Source organism: Poeciliopsis prolifica, unplaced genomic scaffold (assembly GCF_027474105.1).
Source record: "Poeciliopsis prolifica strain line A6 unplaced genomic scaffold, Auburn_PproV2 SCAFFOLD003, whole genome shotgun sequence".
Taxonomy (NCBI): Eukaryota; Metazoa; Chordata; class Actinopteri; order Cyprinodontiformes; family Poeciliidae; genus Poeciliopsis; species Poeciliopsis prolifica.
This window is the reverse complement of record NW_026562378.1, coordinates 8,280,702-8,300,761: the sequence shown is the minus strand read 5'-3', so window position 1 is coordinate 8,300,761 and position 20,060 is coordinate 8,280,702. Positions and strand designations below refer to the sequence as shown.

Genomic DNA, 20,060 nt, shown 5'->3' with positions numbered 1-20,060 from the left:
TCAGCGCGTCTCGCTTGTTCTTTTTTTTTTTTTTTTTTACTTCACGAGGAAGAAGCGGCACCAAAGAGAAAAGTGCCAGCAGGTACGTTTTCACCGCCGTTCCTTGTTATTCGTTCTCTTCCCGAGGTTACATCTGGCTGCTGGTCAAGTTCCGCTACCCGCTCAAGGTGAACAGTTCTTTGCAGCTGAACCGGTTCAACGCGTTGAAGAGACTTGTGTTCGTTCGGCTTTTTTCCTGTTCGAAAACCTAAATCGAAACTTAAGCGAAATCCGCCCTGTAAAATCAACAGCGCGTCGGGCTCTGCGCGTCAACTTGATTTATGTAAAGACATCCTCATCTTTAAATTGGAGTTAGTTTGGGATTAGACGCACTTAAACAAAAAACATCCAGGAGACAGTTTTCTATTTTTAAAATAAGTTATATTAAAGTTTGCCTATAAATAAATACAGAAGACTTGGCTAAAGAGTGTAAAACAGAGTAGCAGTCGAGAGTATAAGCATCATCGAGTCGAGCAATATTTCACAATTAATCGAGTTAGTCAGAGGGAGCAAAGATCACCAGACACAAAGTAAATGAACTGTTGACAGAATGCCTTTTAACATAAACATGATCATGTGTCTAAAATATAGAAACGGCATTGAAGGCAAAAAGCTACTTTTGTCATCTAAAAGTCGTAAAATTTAATCTGCAGTCATGTAAAATCAATTATGATGAAATGCTTTCTCATAATGTTAGTGTGTATGGTTGCTTCTTGAACAGATCCAAGAGTCCACAAAATGTAAATGGAAGGCCTCAGTGTGGAGATTGCAGCTGCAAAGGCTTTGTTTCGTATTGATTTAGGGATAACAAGCCCTGATCAGGCAGGACTTATCTTTCCCAGAATTCTTGTGGACTCTGGTGAGCATCATAAGACTGAAGACGGGCAGAAACGTGGTGGAGTGACATGTAAAATACACTTTGCATTTTCAACAGGCTCCAAAATGTGAATCACGAGAGGAATACACAACTTGAGTCGTTATGTAGCATGAAAGATGAAAGATTTTTTAAACTAGGGAATCCAACTCATTCAGAGCATCAAATAAATGTCGAGATTTTCTCCCTGTTCAGTTGGAAGAAATTATACAACACCCGCGATTTTGGACATCTCAACAGTTTTTTTGGGACTGAAACCTTGGAGATACATTTGTTTAGAAGACGCATCACTCTTTACAATGTGTAGTGAAATGACAGCCTGCCGTCGAGCCTGCGGGACATCTGTATGCCCCTCATGCATATGTTGATTTAGAGCAAAAGGAATAGTGCATAACCACTGACTGAATTCCATGAAAATAAATCTGTTAATGTTGTCTTTTGAATCTGTAGGACGTCTGCCATGTTGGGTGACTGATAACTAAACTTTGACTGACTGTTGGGTCAGTCAATAATACAACAATGAACCTGTCATACCCTCTCTGTTCTAGATGTGCCAGCTCCTGGCAGACTGAATCAATCACTTATACGTCTTTGGTTGTGAGTAACAGATTTCACCCAAATCACAATATTCTTTCTGCTTCCTTACTCAGGTACTTAGTACTTAATTTTTTTGTTTTTGTCAGTGAATGTGTAAATACTTTTTTTTTTTAATCTTCTGTCATGAAATTTAGACTTCCATTCATATATACACATGTGTTTGATTTAAACTTTGTATTTCTCTAAAGGTCTCCTGTCCCCACCATCATGTCTGTGTCTGAAGGAGCAAGCTTTTCTGCAGATGAGCTCACGTGTCAAATATGCCTGCAGCTGTTCTCTAAGCCCGTTTCTCTTCCCTGTGGTCACACCTATTGCTTTCTCTGCCTTAAGAACATGGAAGAAGGCCTTGACCAACATAGGTGCCCAGAATGTCAGGCTGAGTACCAGGGAGCCACTGCTCTTATGGAAAACATAAAAACGTCCAAATTTATAGAGACCCACAAAGTCACTGCTGAGAAAGATTTTGTCCCTGAAGATCGTCCTGCTGTCATCCATGTAACATCCAAGAGTATGTGTAATTCTGGTTTGGATCAGTCAGATGGAAAAAGTCAGTGCTATGAAGAAGAAAACAAGACAAACAAAAGTTGTGAGTCTGGCTCTGGATTCGGAGGCTCTCTCTGTAATCCGACGCAAGCAAAAAACAGCAGCAGAGGCAAAACGGAAATGGATGAGCCCAAGTTTAAACTGGCATCTCAAGTCACAGAGTTGCACATCAAACTAGAGATCGCAGAAGGTGTTCTGATGAAAGAAAAGGAATGGGAGCTTCAGCTGACGACTTCTAATTCTCGGCTGAGAGAGAAAATATCGAAGCTGCTGGGGCAGATGAGGGACTCCCTGCAGAGCTACAGTGACCAGGTGATGCAGATGGTCGAGAAGGAGTTAGGCCCCGGTGAAGAAAGCGTCCGCGCCCGGGTCAGTCAAACGTCTGAGCTGGCGAAACAGCTGAGGCACACTGTGCTTACAGCTGAATCCCTACTGACTGAAGAGGATGAAAAAGCATTTAGTGATGAGCTTCAAAGTCTAAATGCAAACATTGTGGAGATGCTGGAGAAACCACTGAGAGAGGACGAGGACTTTGTTGAAACAAAGGTCAACTTTGCACATGCCTGTCCCAAGCTGGAAAACATGAACGCCGTCCTGAGGGAGCAACTTGGAGAGACTCAGCGCTCCCTCCGAAACACCTTCAACCCTTCAGAGTTGACCTTTGACCCGGAAACAGCTCATCCGAATCTCATTCTGTCGGAGGATCTGAAAACGGTAACATTCAGCACCGTGAAGCGGTCCTACGCATCCTCACCGCGGAGGTTCACCAACTTTTACCAGGTACTCAGTGCACAAAGCTTCTCAGAAGGCGAACACTGCTGGGAGGTGGAGCTCGAAGGTTCTCCGTGGATCATCGGCATGTGCTACAGCGGGAAGCTGCCACGCAGCGGGATGCCATCCGCCCTGGAAAGCAGCCAGAGCGCCTGGTGTCTGATGTGGTTTGATAACCTGCTGACCGCCTTCGAGCAAGGTCACAGCGTGCCACTGAAGAAAACCACAGTGTCACGCAGGCTTGAGCTCAAGCTGAGCTTCAAGACACACAGGTTGAGCTTCTACAACATCAGCCCTTCCAGTGGCAAGACGCATATCTACACCTTTAAGGCCAATCTGAGTGAAGCCGTGCACCTCGCCTACAGGATGATGTCAGGACACCCCAAAGGCAGAGTCACGATTTGCTCATGAATAGAAGTTTTCAAAATCAGCACACAGGAGAAATAGCTCGGTAAATTTATCCGAAAAACAAACGTTGAGAAAAGATTTCTGTGATTACATAATTAGTAGCTTCTCTAATACTGATATTTAATATTATAGGGCTGTTTTCACAACCGATCATCCATCAATTTCAACAACCTGTTTATATGCACATGATGTTTGCACTTTTTTTTTATTTACCTTATTGGAAACAATTTTTTAACAAATTGGTTAAATGTTTTTGTCAGATGAAGGTGAAATGGCAGGATGTAATGCACATAACATAAATATGTTACCAAAACATTTTGTGTAAATTAACTTTAGCTCTGACGGCTCAATCTCAGCTAAAATTGCAGTTTTGACTTGTGGCCAAAGATGACCAAGCCACTCTGGTCACTTGGGCCACATATCACAGCTAAGCTACCACTGTTATTATCAGATTCTTTCGTGCCACTTTCTCAGGGCCCAGACACAGATACACTGCCACTGCCGTGATGAAGAATCATATTGTCATCTGTAAAAAGAAATCGGTAAGAAAAAGAAACAGATTAAGCAAAAATCATTTGGTATAAGAATACCAAATGATTGGTATTTTGATTGCTGTGCAAGATTTTGAGATCTCTGCAGTTTACATGAATAATTTAGGAGTTTTTTTTTTTTTTGTTTAAGTGTAGTGTTTTTAATGTATTTTAGCATTAAAAAAAGACAATCAAAATTTACTTTGGTGTCATTTATTCAATTTATTTTCTAATTGAAATAGCACTGTGTAAAGTTTTTTTTTTTTTTAGGTACTATACCTTAAGAAGTTTTTTCCTTTGGGATCAGTAAAGTATTTTTGTTTTTGAATTTAAACCAAGGCTTCTAAAGTAAATGCTAAAGTGTCTTTTCTGTGAATTGTAAGTGACACAAGGTACTCAAAGTATATCTTGTCAACACAATGTGTTTCACTTGGTGAATTTAGTTAATGGGATAATTAACTTTTCAATAATATTGCAATTTACTGACTATAGCTGTAAATAGCTCGAGACTTCATCATCTCGCGAGACTACCTATAGAAACGTACATAAATTGGGTCTACTTCATTTTCTGTATCTCGCGCGCGAGTCGGAAAAAATTTAAGTAGCGCTCCTTTGATGTGGTATTTATAAAACTTTGATATATTAGTTTGTAATGATTTTTGTAAAAATTTAAAACAAAATCCAGAGAGCCGTGCACGTTGGTGAGCTGACATTTTGAAACAGAGTGCAGACCCCTCCCGCACAACTCGCAAGCGACTGCGCTGACGCTAAAATGATGCGGAGCTCGCGTCAACTTGTCAGGTGACCGAACGGGAAATTTGGTGAAGGAAAGTGCTCAGGAGACGCAGCGATGTCTCGGACAGACGATCGATGTCTCGAATGCTTACAGCGGACGTAACCTTGGATCTCGCGTGTGTTTTGAGTCCGATTTTCTGACTGCGACGTTTTGGAGGGATTTGCGTGCTGTGAACCGCGTCTTCTGAGGGGGGTGAGCCGTGACTGTTTACAATTTTTGGAGCGCTCGTTATGCGTCCGCGCATGAAAACACTGGCCGTAGTTTCACACTTGTTTTCATTCCGACGTTGAGCTGTCGGCTTTTGAGCAGCGTCAGCAAATGTCGAGCGAACGACGACAACGCGACTCTCCTCGTCGACGTGTTTATCTCCGGCCAGGAAGACCATTTATCTCTCTTTGACGGCGTCTTCCCGAAAGCTAGCAGCGAGCTACATGTAGCAGCTGTAGCTGAAACTCCCCTTTTAACAGAAACCACCTCGATAGTCCACATACAGCGCTCTGACGCAGGACTGTGGCATAATTAGCAGTTCAGTCACAACTTAAGTTTCCTTGTGTAACACATTTAAGCAACAATGTAAAACGCCACCAACTTAAGACAACTCCAGTCGCGACTGTCTTCCTGTCCAGTCCGACCTCTTCCCTTTAGTTTCGTTTTATTGTCAGGATGTTGTTGGGACTACTGTAGCCTGAGTCACTCCCAACTGTCGAGTGGGTGTTAGTTAGCTGCTGCTAAATGGATTACTGTAGTATTACTGTAGTTGCTGCTTCAACATGAACGCTGCTCGTGGGCGGTTTAAAGTCCTGTTACATAATCACCTTTTATTGCGACTCAGCGTAATTCGACATTAAAAATTGTAGGGGGAAAAATCACTGTAGAAAAAAGATCTATGTTGAGGAAGTGATTGGAAACCCTAAAAGTTTCATCAAACCAATGCACCAGAGCTGACCTGAGTTTCTAGGAATTAGTTGTTAGTCCATGACTTTTGTTTTCCTGTGTTTAAATGTGAGATGACACTGGGGTGGTTTCTTAGAAATAGGCTGAAGGAGAACTAATTTTATTATGTGTTTAGGCCGGATGGTTGGGAAAAGATAACAAATAGTACTTTAACTGCAGCTGTTTGCTTTGAGGAAATTGAGATTGAGTTTATTACTGAAATGATGGAGGTGGGCCACCGGGAATGATGTGAGAGACCACTAATGTATGTGTGAAAATTAGAAACATTGATCATCGATCAGGAGTTTTGCATCACAGAAGAAGCAAGATGAGAGATCAGACTTTTCTCCAGCAGAAACAATTCATACTGTAGATTCTCAGGCGAACCTGTCAACAAATTTGTAGTGAAGACAAGGCAGAAATCTTGGTTGCTGCTCTGAAAACAGTAATATGAGACAGCACAGATATTTGCAAAATAAAGGACTAATCTGTAGTAAAGGACATCATGTCTCTGGTTTAATATGGCGGGCGAGCTGTGCTGGTTTCTAATCCACAGCTGAGATTGAGAATCTGGTGGATTCTAAATGTAAACTTAAATCAAATCATCATTTTAGCAGGATTATGATCTAAAACATGTTGCCAAATCATCACAGAAATGGTTCACCTGACATAAAATCAGCCATCTTCTATGACCGTTGCATTTCCCAGAGCAAAATCCTAAAAAAAAAAAAAAAAAAAAAAAAACAGTGAAGTGATCTGAAGAGAACATAAAAGAGCAACTGTAACTCTACATAATCTAGAGAGATTGTGGAAGAGTCGACAAAGTTCTGTGCTATTAGTGAAAGTGGATTGAAGCTTTCAGCATGGTAAAAGCTTCAAGAATTGTAGGGTTACCAGAAATTTGTTTAAAAACAATTATTTCTTAAAATGGACATTTTTCCCATAGTAAATAAATACATACACATTGAAAAGTTGGATAAAAAAACAAACAAACAAAAAAAAAACATTTTCCGTGTAAAATTATGCTACTGCAATAAAAAAATTAATTAATTTCAAGGGCTTTTCCACATATTTACCAGGAATAGTTAATCTGTTTGCAAAGATTGGTGCTTGTTTAGTATATTATAGTAATTTTTTGGGAAAAGTCCTTGTTTTGAGTTTGATCTGAGTGACATTCCCACATTTAGAAAACAAAGATTAAAACCATCCTTTTATAAAATCCATGTCTCATTGAGTAGCCAGTCAGGAGTTCACGTGTTATGTTTTTTTTTTTCTTTTCTTTTTTTCCTCCTTTAGGAACTGGCAACATGCTAGCCACGGTGACTGCTGTGGTTACATTGGCTCAGTACAATGACACAGTGTCGCCTACACCTCTGGAGAACACATCTGTATTCCCAACTGAAGGTCAAGCCAACATCACCAAGCCCCACAAATGTCTACAAGTCCTATATGAAGATATCGGAGGCTCCAGGTACGGTGGTGGACGGCCGATTTAAGAACCCTCAATTGTGTAAGGTAGCATCTTAATTTCGACATTTCTGCCTTAGGGTGCGCTTCTGGGACATCCTGCTGCTAGTGCCAAATGTGGCCTTTTTCATATTCTTGATGTGGAAACTTCCTTCGGCGAGGGCAAAAATTCGACTCACTTCCAGCCCTATTTTTGTCACCTTCTACTTGCTGGTAGGTGAAAAAACATTTCGACTGCGGAATGGTTTGTGAAATTTCAGTGACCTTAACATTATGTATATCCTTGTTGTTGGAGATGCACTGATCAAGCTTTACTTTTAATCTCAGTTCCCAGTTTGCATCGAGGTTTGACCTGTTCATTCTAATTTTGAGAAGTTCTAGACTATCACACACAAAAGAGAAAAAAACATCCTGCAGATGTTTTTGTTTGAATTTTTCTTTTTAAATCAATAAATAGAATTGCAAATTAATCCCTATCTATGTATCCAAACACATGGCTAACATTGGTATGATTTTGATTAAACTCAGATAATAGAAGGAGAAAATATATGATGACATTACAGACATCAGATTGTAGGTTTTGATATCAGTTCTCAGAATTTGACCACTTGGGGAAAATTAGCTGATTTTCATCTCTGGCTGAGTGATTGCTACATATCTAATCACTGTCTGATTGCAGTGGTGTGTAGTTTCCGACTAAAGTTTAATCTGGTTTTTGTTTGATTTCATCTTTGAATTGGTATTTAGCCTCTTAAGACTATTACAATTACAATTCCAGACATTAGTGGCTATAGAGTTGCTGGTTGATTCTTCTGGTGTCTCCTTTGTCAACCTTAATCTATAAAAAGTGCCTCCTTCAGCCAAAGTAAGGTTCAAACATATATCTACTGTTATACTATGTTCTTCCTTTGACTGTGTTTGTTCTTGATTTTGCCTGTCCATTTACAACCAGTGCCACACTAAGCAGAATATTCCAGTTATGGCAGAAACAATAATAGAAGCAGAGACAGCTACGTGTTATCAGCTAAACTTTGGTCTGTGTGTGCTCCCGGAAATGGGCTGTGTGTGTGTGTGTGTGTTGTATAATATCGTGTGTACTGTTTCTCTTAGGTCTTTGTTGTCGCAGCAGTTGGAATCACTCGCGCTATTGTTTCCATGACTGTCAGCGCATCCAGTGCAGCCACCATTGTGGACAAAGTAAGAAGAAGAAGAAAAAAAAAGCATAAATAGAACTGTATTTGGGGGAAAGGGGGGAATTGTGAGCACCACTAAGAATACCGATCAGCTTTCTTGTTTAAGAAAAACTAAAACCTGTTCATAAAAATGTACTTACTCATAGGTGTGAGTTAGTTTATTTTGCGTATTGTTGCATTCTGGGAATAAATAACCTTGGGAATTTAATTTTAATGTACATTCATTTCATTTTTCAGCTTATTTCCATTGATTCTGATCTAGTTAAGTCTTTTTAAGTATGAGACGTTATGAACTCCTGATTACACTAAAGTAAAGTGCTTACCGTAAACAATCATGAATAATGCCCTTTCTGTTTACATGTAAACTTCAATTTTTTTTTGAAAGAAGTGAGGTATTTACTAATAAAAAGATTATATATATATATTTTTATTTAGGTAACTGAGATATTGTTCATTAATAACTCTGCTTGTATCCAGGCCTTCATGTATGAACGGAAATGCTGGGCTTGCATTCCATACATGCCAGAGAGATTCCTACTGATTTACAGTGCTGGATTGGTTGTTCTCATAACACTCTGTCATGGCTGCCGCGATTCCGGGCTTTATGACTCCATAGACCCGTGAGGGCATGCCTGTGTTGTAAAGAAAAACATGTTGGAGGATGTCTGATCTGCTTTTCTGCTGTGGTATCTGACAAGGTCTGTTGCTTCTTCAGGTGCTGTGGGAAATCACCCGCTTCTTCCTGCTTGCTATTGAGCTCAGCGTCATCATCCTGGGACTCGCCTTTGGTCAGTTTGCTCCGTTTGTTTCAGTTCTCGTTTTCTGCATTCTCGAAACAGTGTTCCCTGTTTCGAGGCAACTCGAAACAGGAGTCCACTGAAGTGACTGTCATCTCTTATTGTAGTTGTGAGCATAACTAATGTGTTTTTGTTCTCAGGTCACTTGGAGAGCAAGTCTAGCATAAAGCGTGTGCTGGCTATTACTGCAGTGTTGGCATTGGCATACTCTAGTACACAGGTAATTACGAGTAACAGCATATCAAATGTTATTGGTAAAAGTCAAGAAAGTAAAAATTAAGATGTGTTATCTGATGTATTATTGTAGGGAACATTAGAGATACTGTATCCAGACAGTCATCTGTCCGCCGAGGACTTTAACATCTACGGTCATGGAGGACGGCACTTCTGGTTAGCCAGTTCCTGCTTCTTCTTCTTGGTGAGTAAATTTTATTTTTCTCTTGCATCAACAGTAATTTTTAAACAAACATACCAAAAGTTTATTCATAGCAGACTCATTTTTGACTGGTCACTGTCTTTATTTTTTATTTCTATTTTTAGGTTTACTCTCTGATTGTTGTCCTTCCTAAAACCCCAGTGAGAGAAAGGATATCACTGCCATGTAAGTCTTGGATTTAAACATTCGAAAGGCAAAAAATTTAAAGTGCAAATGAAACTATATTGTTACTGTCAGGGCTCCTTTTTGTAATACAGAAAAGCTTAGAAGTTGACAAATCTCTCAGCCATGGAGAAGTATGAAAAGACAAAATAGAGTATGAAAAAATATTTGTTTATAGACTTTATTTCCTGTCCCAGCGCATGTACGTTTTATCAATATGTCAATTTGTAGTATGTTCCTAAATTGTAGCTGGTCTTAAATTAGTGATTTTCTTCACTTATTCTAATCCATTAATATTTTTAAAAAATTGTTTTTAATTAGCTGGCGGCATTGTATTTACACTGGGTTTTATTTCTAATATAAGAAAACTACAAACCCCAACATGCACGAAAGCAGTCAGCTCTGTCGAAATGAATTAATCCCCAGACATTCAGCTTTCCCTGCAAACCTACAAAATATCACTGCTGAATCTGGCTTATTCCAGGCTCAGGCAATAAGAAAGAAAATCCTCCTGGTTAGGTTTTAACATCCAGCTTCTATGTCATGGGGAAGTGTGTATTTGCCAAAACTTGGCTTGAAAACAGGGATTTCACATGTTGGCTTAAACCTGTAATCATGAACTGCTATGACGTTTACTAAACACATTAGGCGCTGAAGATGGCCAACGCGGGTGTAAAAACACAAATTTTGAGTTATTCAAAAGCTTTAAGTTAAACTTACTGACAGTTGGACACACACTGTATTTAATATCTAAATGAAGTTGAAATGTCTTCTTCAAATGTATGACAAAATGTTTTTTTTTTCCCTTTTGAACATTTATGTAAAAAGATCTTAGAATCCTGGTTTTAAAAAAAAGAAAACATATGTCATTTTGACAGCACAATCTGAACTGTATAGTAATTGAACGAGTTCTGGTTCTTCTTTCATTGAGGCTCAACTTACAGACTATATCAGCAGCATCTGACTGTCATAAAAAGACAATGTAATTAATGACGGAGGTCTCTTTGAAACAAGATGAGTTATCTCTTCTGATATTAATTTTAAACCAAAAGTAAAAGCAGCAGCTGTCAGTTAAAAGGAACACATGTGCAGAAGAGGTTTAGTTTCACTTTATTAAAAAAAGAAAGGAAGAAAAAGATCAATTCAACAAATGCCTCTGTAAGAGACCTGGAAAATGTAAGTTTCTTGGGTCAAATAAAAAGTGGAACAACACAACTCACACAGACAGATTATTGCTGGATGTACCCACATTCAAATGACTGCTTTGATTTTTATGGTTCTTTGTTTTCCTTCCTTTGTCAAGCCAAGAGGAGTTTCTACGTGTACGCAGCTATCCTGTCTTTGCTGAACTTTGTTCAGGGTTTGGGCAGCGCTCTGCTGTGTGCTGGGATTATAGAAGGACTTTGGTTAGTATTTTCTCCTTTGCTGCATGTGAATATATCGTCACTGTTTTTGTGATGTGAAACTGAGTTAACCTTGTTCATAAATGACTTTAAGTGACTGGATTACTACAATTTGTTTTTACCAGTAAGAACAAAATGTTGGTTTTGCTTTAGCTTGTAATCTCATTGCTCTGTGTAGCTTTTACTAAAACTGCTCACTGTTTGTCTTTTTTGAACCAGCTGCGTGGATGTCACCACCTTCCTGTATTTTTCTGCCTTTGCTCCGCTCATTTATATCACATTCCTCAAAGGATTCTTTGGGTATGTACAAATGATGTGGAACCATGTACAATTTCACAACTTGATTCTCAAAATAAAAGACTGTAAAATTTACTTAAATCTTATGTTAGCTAACATCACATATGCTAGTGATAAACTGAGAAAGTGGCTGTAAAAAAAGTGGAGACATTTCAGTGTGAGCTGAACATTGTTTTTGAGCTGAAAACAATGTCGTTGTGATAGCTGCTTAAATCCTAAGGACACAATAGTTGACTAAAATCAAAATCAGCTGATTAAAGCTTCATGAGAAATAACAGAGAAAATTCTGATGGATTCATCTAACTATCATCGTGTTGACTTTTAAAAATATGTTGTATTAAAACACCCATTCTCTTTCTATGTGACAAATCTTTTTTTTTTTTTTTTGGCCACTCTGTTCGCAGTTCGGAGCCAAAGATCCTGTTCTCCTACAAATCACATGTGGATGAACCAGATGAAAGCGATGTCCACCTTCCTCCAACCATCGCCGCAACCCTCGGCCGCAAGGACTTGACCGACCAGGGCCTGTACTACTCTTCCACCCAGATCGATGGAGCCGGTCCCGGCAGCTCTCGCGTGGTCGGAGCGTACCTGGACGACGTCGCGTCGGGACCGTATGGGTCAAACAGCATCGAAGCCGATCGTTGGAGACCTATCAATGTGTGAAAGGATTCACAGCTACACGTTGTGTTGGATGAAAAGAGTTTGGCAGGACGGAGATCAGAGATGTGTTGCTGAGCCAGTTGCCTGGACAACAAGAAACTATGATCTTGGCCTTTCTTTGATGCCAGGGTGGTTGAAACAAATGGACACTTAAACAGAGACTGTTTTGTGAAGGACGCTTGATTTGTGACACTGTTGCCGGAGTGCTCTGCTGCTGTTGCCGCACGCCGAGGTTGCTCTCTCTATTGATTCTGCTCCACGGGCCCTTCGATGTTAGTGCTTATCAATTTGTCTCAGCGCATTTATTCTAACTCCAGCACTAAATATCAACACCTCTGTTCTTATTTATCCAGTTTAAAGCCAGTTTTAGATGCCCGATTTTGCTAAATCTGACGCGTGATTTAGTAATGCGACACTTGACGTTTTTGCCGAAAGGTCTGAGGCCCAATATGAAGGAGTTAATGTGCTGTTTTGTACTGTTAAGAGTTCTAGCTGAGATAGTCAGTCGTGTTTTTGAGCACAAGCATTTAGTTGTGGGTTGGTCATCCAATATATTTGCTTTCTTAAAAAACAATAAACCACGTAGCAACTCCTAAACACAAGCATTAAAAGCATCTGCGACACAGGAACAATCCCGAAAAGAAATTCCATTTCCCTGAAAATCTTTGTATTCTTTGATTGTGTTTATACTTTATCATTTCTGCCTTTGCTTTATAATTTTTATACAAAGAAAATAAGAAAAAAAACATTCCTGCCTCTTCATAGACACCTGTGGGCTCTGTAGATGCCGTAAGAAACTCATTATGTGTGATCTAAATAGCAAGCCTGCTTCTCATATGTTCTTCCTTTCATTTTCTTTGCAGAACTTGTAGTATTGTGTTTTTGAACAAGAGGCTACTAGTGCAGTTTATTTGGTGTGTTAATTCAGGACCAGCTGTTGTGAGAGCAGAAACGATGTTGCTCAGTCTTAACGTATTTAAGATAGTGTTAAAAAAAAAAAGTCTTGTGATATAATTAGAGCTTTTGATTTCCAGTGAGCAAAGAGAAATTATAACACAGGGAATCTGAGGAACTTTCCTTTTTAAGAACAAAAAAAAAATAGTTCAGTTCCTTGCGCATTTATTTAAAAGAAAGTCTTATACCTTTTTGTATGTATTCAAATCACATCATATACATACCAGCTGTGGAATATAATTCAAAATTTCCCCCCAAAATGCAGCGTTTCCTATGGATGACTTGCATATTTAACTTTTTAGTTTTATTTGGTTGTGATTTGTGTCCCGAAAGTATTAGGTTACTTTAAAAAAATAAATAAATAAAAATACATAAAGTAAGAACACAGTGCAGGAAGTATGTTTTTGAAAGTATTTGTTTGACTTTGAAATACATGATGTACAATTACAATTGCTGCTGAATGACGTTGACGAGCTTGGGAGAAAAGTTTTTTTTTTTTTTTCTTGACTTTAAACAGTGCATTGCCAAGAAACAATATTCTTTTCAGACACCAAATCTTTCATAGTGAAGTTTTGCAGGTGGTGCTTTAATTACAATGTGTTGGCCATTCCATGTGCTGCAAAATAAACTCTGGACTTTTTCCTCTATTGTGTTCATTTTTGCATTCAAGTTTTTTAAAGAATGAAAATCTGAGTTTTCTCCATTCTGGTAACTGAACCTCTAAACACTTGCTTAAAGAAACAGTGGTGTATTTTTTTGTTTGTTTTTTTTGTTACACAAACAAATGTACACTGATAATGAAAACCAGAGAAATTAAGTATAGATATCTACTGCTGCATTTAACAAAATTATTTGAGTAAGTATACCAAAGGGGAAATAAATTCTACTTTATAAATATCTTTGGACTTAATTTGTCTGCAATTTGAGCTGATCAGTTGGAACAACACTGCAGGGTCAGATATGTAAAGACAATGATACTGCAGGTACAATCATGGTTTGGACTGTGGAAGTTTTTTTAAATTAATTTTTTGGCAGAAGTAGTGGGTGTTGCAGTAATTCTGTACAAGGAGAAAAATGTTTGGACTTGAAAATTGTTTTAATAGAGTACTTGGATCTCACAATATGGATTCTATGTTGACTTGAAATCTCAAAGATCATTCATTCAATGGGTCATTGCTTTCTTCTATTGAGGGCTTAAAGTTTTACTATAAATAATTAGTAAATATTGATATTTGTGACAATTTAAATGACTAATATAATCAGAAAATAATAAAGCTGTGATATATCTGTAAAATCTAAAACATGGCTAAATGTTTCAATATGTAGTTAAATATAGAAATGTTATAAACAAGATTAAACCTTTTGGTTTTTATGCATTAATTTCATAATTATTTCAGTTATTCAGTTATTTATTTCTACTACAGTTCATCCTGAAATATTTTAGAGTCACTTTGTGGCATCGAACAAACTTCATTGTCTGATTGCTTAAATTGTGTAGCTAGTAGAGTTATCCTTGCACTATGACTTTTACAAGCTGGGTTAGACAAATAAAGAAAATACAAAAAAAAAAAGAAATCACCACGGTGTTTTATTTTATAAGGTCCTAAGGTTATCTTAAGTATGTCTGACAAGCTTTAAAGTTCAAACAATGTAAACTTTAAAAGTCGTCAAGCCTACAACTCCCATTATGCTTTGCAGCACGTCTTAAGCTACTCACACTCCATTGGATGCGAATTATTTCCTGTAACCAATGAGCGTTGAGGATACTGGAACTCCGAAATGACCTTTATTGGAGTATATTGACAAGTCGTTGCTGTGGCGCCGACTCCGACTACCGTGTCATTAATGTCTACCTGCTGTTAGAACCGTTAATAAGCGAGGTTGTGATTTTTTATTTTATCCCGTGGAGACGGGCAGCTATCCACTCAGGATGGGAGGAAATGGGAGCAAAGCGAGGACTGTATCTTTCAGGCTGGACGAACACGAGAAGGTCACAGTAGTTGAAGGAGTGAAGGTATTTAATTAGCTGGTGGTATAGCCAGTCGACTTTAAGTGATTAGACATTCCAATGGATGCTAATATAATTGTGGAGGTGTTGAGGCTGAGGTTGGTCCTCGCTATGTAAGCCAGACTGGTTCATGATGTTTCCTAAATGAACTAGGATTTTTCTATCTTCTCGTGAATGTAACGCACGTTTAACTTTATATTGAATTAAAATCAGTTACGTCTGTAGCTAGTAACGTGGACGTTTATAGCCTGTGTTACTGTTAGCTTGTATGCTATATCAACTAAGTAAACTGTCAGGGGGCGAAATAACTCCCCCTAACAGTTTAACTGTCAATGAACCGTTTATTGACGGTTTGTTGACTGTCAATAAACACAGGGGTAAACTAAGCGCATTCTTACTTATTTTATGAGGGAAGGTAGCAGCCAGATGTCGCTATTTAAATGTACTTGATTATTTAGCACAACACAAAGGCAAATGATATTAGCAATGACTCTGGCGACGCATTTGCGATCCATAATTCTGTAAAGTGTTTACTATCAGAAGGTTCTACCTGGATATAGGTAGAAGTGTTGACATTCAATTATCTGGAGAATACAGGTGGATTTCAACACATCTGCTCCATATGGAGACAATTTCTCCTATCCAGCAGTTTTGATCAGCAAATGGGATCAAAGCAGGAGTCTTTGCACTTTAGTGATATGTAGCATGCAGGTGTGTGTGAAACTACAAACAGTAATTTTGTGCTTACGGTTATAAAATTAAAAATAAAATGGGATTTAAAAATCTTCTTGGGCTGCCACCTCATTGTGACGGAGGGATTTGAATGCCCCAATGATCCTAGGCGCTATGCTGTCTGGGGCTTTATGTCCCTGGTAGGGTCACCCAAGGCAGACAGGTCCTAGGTGAGGGACGACACAAAGTGCAGCCCGAAGACCCCTTATGATGGACAAGAACTTTGGACATGGTGTTCCCTTGCCTGGACTCAGGTCACCGGGGCCCCACCCTGGAGCCAGGCCTGGTAGCCTTTGGTGAGGGATGCTGTCAGTCTGAAGAAGGAGTAGGGTCTTGATCTTGAGCCAGAAAAGGGTAGAGTCTCTTCTCCGAGCGCTATACCAGTCTGTCGTGAAGAGAGAGCTGAGTCAAAAAGAAAAGCTCTCAATTTACCGGTTGATCAACGTTCCCACCCTCATCTATGGTCAGAAGCTTTGGATCACGACCTGAATAACAAAATTGCGGATACAACCGGCCGAAATGCGTTGGATGGATGGAAAAAAAAAGTTCATTTCTCTGCCTTTCCCTGATCCACAAAAGAAAAAGCTAACATATTTTGTCTACAAGAATAACTAGTGGAATAATTGTCAAGGAGCAGGATTAGGAACTGGTATACTGTTTGTCTTGATGAGACAATAATAACATGTCATAACGAAGTTCATGTTCTTATGTTATATTTCTGGTCCAGCTTTCTGAGAATGTCCGCCGGCGGATGAGGGAATCTGCTGGTTCGGAAAGAACTTGGAGTTTGCCATCTGGTCCAGACATTAAAAAGACATCACCAAGTATGCCCGAAGTGCGACATTTCTTGTATCACACATTTTCTATGCAGTCATTATTCCGAAGATTACCTGGAAAAGGGAAAATCATTTGTAATTGTTTGTCGTATTTAGATTTTATTGAAAAATTTAGACCACACAAAAAGCAAATAATCTACAGACTTAACTCAGTACATTTCTGAGAACATGTTATTGAAATGTAAAAAATGTTAATATGTTTATGTTTATTTAAAGTGTTATTTAGAATATACAAACTGGTTCAGGCTTAAACTTGAACCAGTTATTCTTGTCTATAAACTGTTGATACTCATCTATTATATTATTGTTAATGTTGATATTTACTTTTTGATGTTTAGGTTCAAAATCTGCAGAAACATCATCTTTGCAGACACAGGAAGAGATGCGTAAAAAGTAAGTGTTTCGTTTCTTTCAAAATGTCAACGTCACTACATTGGTTTGTTCATCGTGGTTTACGGTGTAACATTCATTTCTGCACCTTGATTTGACATTTACTATGCCATGTAAAATACCCATGACTTAGTTTCTGTGATGCTTAAGATTTTAAAACACAAGAAGTATAATCAAAAAGTAGTTGCCCCCTCAAATGTCTTGTTTTTTTCTCTTCATCCAATAAATTTCAACAATAGAAAAAAGCTGGTTTAAAATGATGAACAGAAATGACATCCAGTAACTTCCAAGGCTAAAACCACACACAGTTTAGCACATAGTACAAGTTAAAGTTTACAAAAAAATAAACATCTTTATAATCCCCAATACTTTTGGGAAAATATTCTGTGGACTGATGAGATGAAAGTGGGACTTTATGGAGAGTTTGATGCATCACGTTCTTTCTGATATAAAAGTATTTCAGTAAAGGATCAGCTATCAACAGTAGCGTGATGGCATAGAGCTGCTGCTTCTATACTAGGACAATCTCAGGGGGCTATATTTGGACAGCAGATTGAAGTTGAGAATAAGTGCAAGCGCACTTGAGTTATGCTGCAGGAAAATTATGTAAAGCACACAAACCAATAGGTTCTCAAGCATCAGAGAAACTAAGATCATGGGTATTTTAGATGACCTATTTACATTATGCTATGCTATCATGTGGTGTGAGCCATAAGTGCCAAAAGAGTGTACGTGAGGGGTCAGTTGCGAGGTCAAGTTTTCCAGTCAGACCAGTCAGAACTTTGACAATTTTATTTAATTTGAAGAGAATTAAGTTTAGGATTGTCTACTTTTTTAGGATGTGAAAGTAAGCTGTTGCTTTAAATAAAAAGATGTTGCTTAAAATGATTTAAATAAAAAGCTAAAATAACAATTTAAACTACTTTTTAATTCCCTTTATTTAACATGAAATGTTTCAGAATAATTTAATCAACGTTATTAGGGCCGTTGTGGAGGCCCTGAAGAACTGCTCCTGGCTTTGGAGCTGCTAGTTGCAGAATTTAACCTATGGCGTGTCTCTTGTTTAAGATACTGCCCCCCTCAGGCTGCTATATAAACAGCAGTGGGCTGTCGGGTGACGTGATGAAGGCAGCTGTTGCACAAATATCACCTCTCTCACCTTTCTGATCTTAGTGAACATTTCCTCTTGGTTAAAGTGAGGCAAAACAAAAGCAGTAAACCACTTAAGCTATAAAGTGAAACTAAAAAAATCCCAAACTTAAATGGATTTATTCCTTGTCATCTGACAGAAAAATATTTTTGCCATCCGATTGTCATCATTGTGAAGAAGTTAAATATGCATATGAGAATGATAGCTTGTTTTCTAAGTGGCCTCTCCATGAATTGTCAAATGTTAACATCTTAAATCTTTCCTGACGTTAGCTATGAGCGTCAACAGGCTCTGCTGGAGGAGCAGCTGGCCAAGCTCAGCCAGAGGGAGAGAGAGTCTTCAGCCATCAAAGACATGGATAGGAGCAGCCCTTCTGCATACGGAGAGAAAAGTTATGAAAAGAGCGACGTACTGGTGAGTATGCTGTCTGGTTCTTTGGATCTCGATTGTACACAATCCAAATAAAACATAACTCACTGACCAGTCTCAACAAATAAATCTTTTTTCTCTTGTTTTAATGAAATTGAATATTATGAACTTTATACCATGCTGCCAATGCTTCCAGCTCTAATAGAAATCACATAAATGTTCACAATCCTCAATGATGCAATAGAATTAGAAATTCAGCACTCCTAAAAGATATATTTGCGCAATTTCTGTCAGGACCACCGAGTCCACCTGCATGCATTGCATTTATTTACTTGAGCGTAAGTCGAGAGTAATTGACAAGCTCTCGGGTTACACAGTACAATAATGTTTAGATGCCTCCGTTGTTGATGATGCTTGTATTTGACAGGTTAGAGCAGCAGACACAGAATTGTGTCTGAGCATCGAAGCGAAAGGAAATGGAAGCTTTTTTGCTTTAAGGTGATAATAGGTGTGAAACAGATGCTTATAAAGTGTGTGAAAGGTCTAGAGAGCATGAGGTGCAGAGTGTTTATGTGACCCCACTCCACCTTTTTATTTGCACCTTTTCTTCTGTCTCACCAGTGCTTTTTGCTCGCTCTCACCTTTAAAACCTGTTTCCGTCTGAACAGATTCATTCTGCCCACCTTGATTTGTCCCTTTTGCTTAAAATTAAGCTTCAGTTCATCCAGACAAACAATGGAGCCAAACCAGGCAGAAGCCACTCCTTAGTTTATAAATGAAAAACTCTTTTTTTTTTCTTTTGTCTTGCAACGGTTTTTCAGGAAATTGTTAGAAGTCTGATTTACAAGCTTCCACAACTTCAAATTTCACTGCTCAGCAGGTAAGCGTCCCTGTCATTTTCAGCACTTCCTAGCAGCATCGACACAGCTGGAAGCTCAGAAACACGCTTCACTTTTTCTATTCTTATACGCTTTACAACAAAGCTTTTCAAGTTGGTTGGAAGTGCTTTATTTATGTGAGTGGAAGCCAGATGAGCAACTGAAATCATACGTTTGCTCACAGACTCTATTGTGGCACCATCACAATTATACACACACGAGTACATATAGAGCTACCCCCTCATCCTTGTGTGTGCGCGTGCATGTGTGTTTCAACACATCCTCTCTGGGCTTCCCGGCATGCAGGTTACGTGTCACTGTTGGGGTGATGAGGAGGTTAGGGAAGTGTGAAGGCTATACCTGTCGAAGAGATGAGCGGCTGGCCGCCATGCCTCGGGCTGCCTGTCACAAATGCTCAAATTAGCCATTTACCCCTGCCTTAGCTCCGACATTCACTGCTGAGATTCATCATGTGTGTGTGCGTCTCTGTCAGTAGCTGTCACTGCATGTGCATTGGACACCTGTGTGTACGTGTAAATAGGAGGAGTGTGTGTGTCTTGTTGCAAAGAGTTCATAGACGGGTCAGTCATACTCTTTTCTGTGATGTGGTAAATAAAATTCAGCAGACTTTAGTTCTACATGTTTTTATTTCCTGCTCGTTTCTTTGATGTTTCAATATGCAAGCAGCTGTCTGTAATTTGCTTGTGTTTTTCTGATTGCTAACGTGCAGATAAACGTCTCTAACAGCAGTAAGCTAGGAAGCTTTTCTTTTTCCCGCTCCACTTACTAACTAAAACACTGTTAGTGTGGCGAAATCGGTTAGTCTGAAATGCC

At 38.8% G+C, this 20,060-nt stretch overlaps 3 protein-coding genes across 10 annotated transcripts in view; all 3 read left to right on the top strand.

Moving 5' to 3' along the window:
* Positions 1-56: 56 nt before the first annotated feature.
* trim107 (tripartite motif containing 107) lies at positions 57-4,015 on the top strand. 4 transcript variants are annotated; one of them, XM_055021557.1, is made up of 3 exons: positions 57-82; positions 1,462-1,563; positions 1,699-4,014. In XM_055021557.1, the coding sequence occupies exon 3, from the start codon at positions 1,718-1,720 to the stop codon at positions 3,233-3,235; it is 1,518 nt and encodes a 505-aa protein (XP_054877532.1). In that variant the 5' UTR covers positions 57-82; positions 1,462-1,563; positions 1,699-1,717; the 3' UTR covers positions 3,236-4,014. The 4 variants fall into 4 exon arrangements, with proteins under 4 accessions (XP_054877532.1, XP_054877539.1, XP_054877548.1 ...); XM_055021564.1 differs by having other exon boundaries at positions 59-82; positions 1,462-1,510; XM_055021573.1 differs by having other exon boundaries at positions 68-167.
* A 559-nt stretch (positions 4,016-4,574) lies between these two features.
* Positions 4,575-13,510, top strand: tpra1 (transmembrane protein, adipocyte asscociated 1). Its single transcript, XM_055026696.1, has 11 exons — positions 4,575-4,750; positions 6,788-6,962; positions 7,039-7,171; positions 8,069-8,155; positions 8,867-8,939; positions 9,089-9,168; positions 9,256-9,366; positions 9,489-9,549; positions 10,850-10,952; positions 11,169-11,249; positions 11,651-13,510. The coding sequence occupies exons 2-11, from the start codon at positions 6,799-6,801 to the stop codon at positions 11,910-11,912; spliced, it is 1,155 nt and encodes a 384-aa protein (XP_054882671.1). The 5' UTR covers positions 4,575-4,750; positions 6,788-6,798; the 3' UTR covers positions 11,913-13,510.
* Positions 13,511-14,643: 1,133 nt separating this feature from the next.
* The window catches only part of LOC129357520 (MICOS complex subunit mic25-a-like), a 53,558-nt gene continuing 48,141 nt past the window's right edge, over positions 14,644-20,060 (top strand). For all 5 annotated transcript variants that reach the window (XR_008605503.1, XR_008605504.1, XM_055026695.1 and 2 more), the window contains exons 1-4: positions 14,644-14,877; positions 16,331-16,427; positions 16,778-16,832; positions 18,252-18,393. Coding sequence is in view for 3 of the 5 variants with exons in the window: in XM_055026695.1 (XP_054882670.1) it covers positions 14,794-14,877; positions 16,331-16,427; positions 16,778-16,832; positions 18,252-18,393 (378 nt within the window). In the remaining 2 variants the exon portion in view is untranslated. The remainder of the gene's footprint in view (positions 14,878-16,330; positions 16,428-16,777; positions 16,833-18,251; positions 18,394-20,060) is intronic.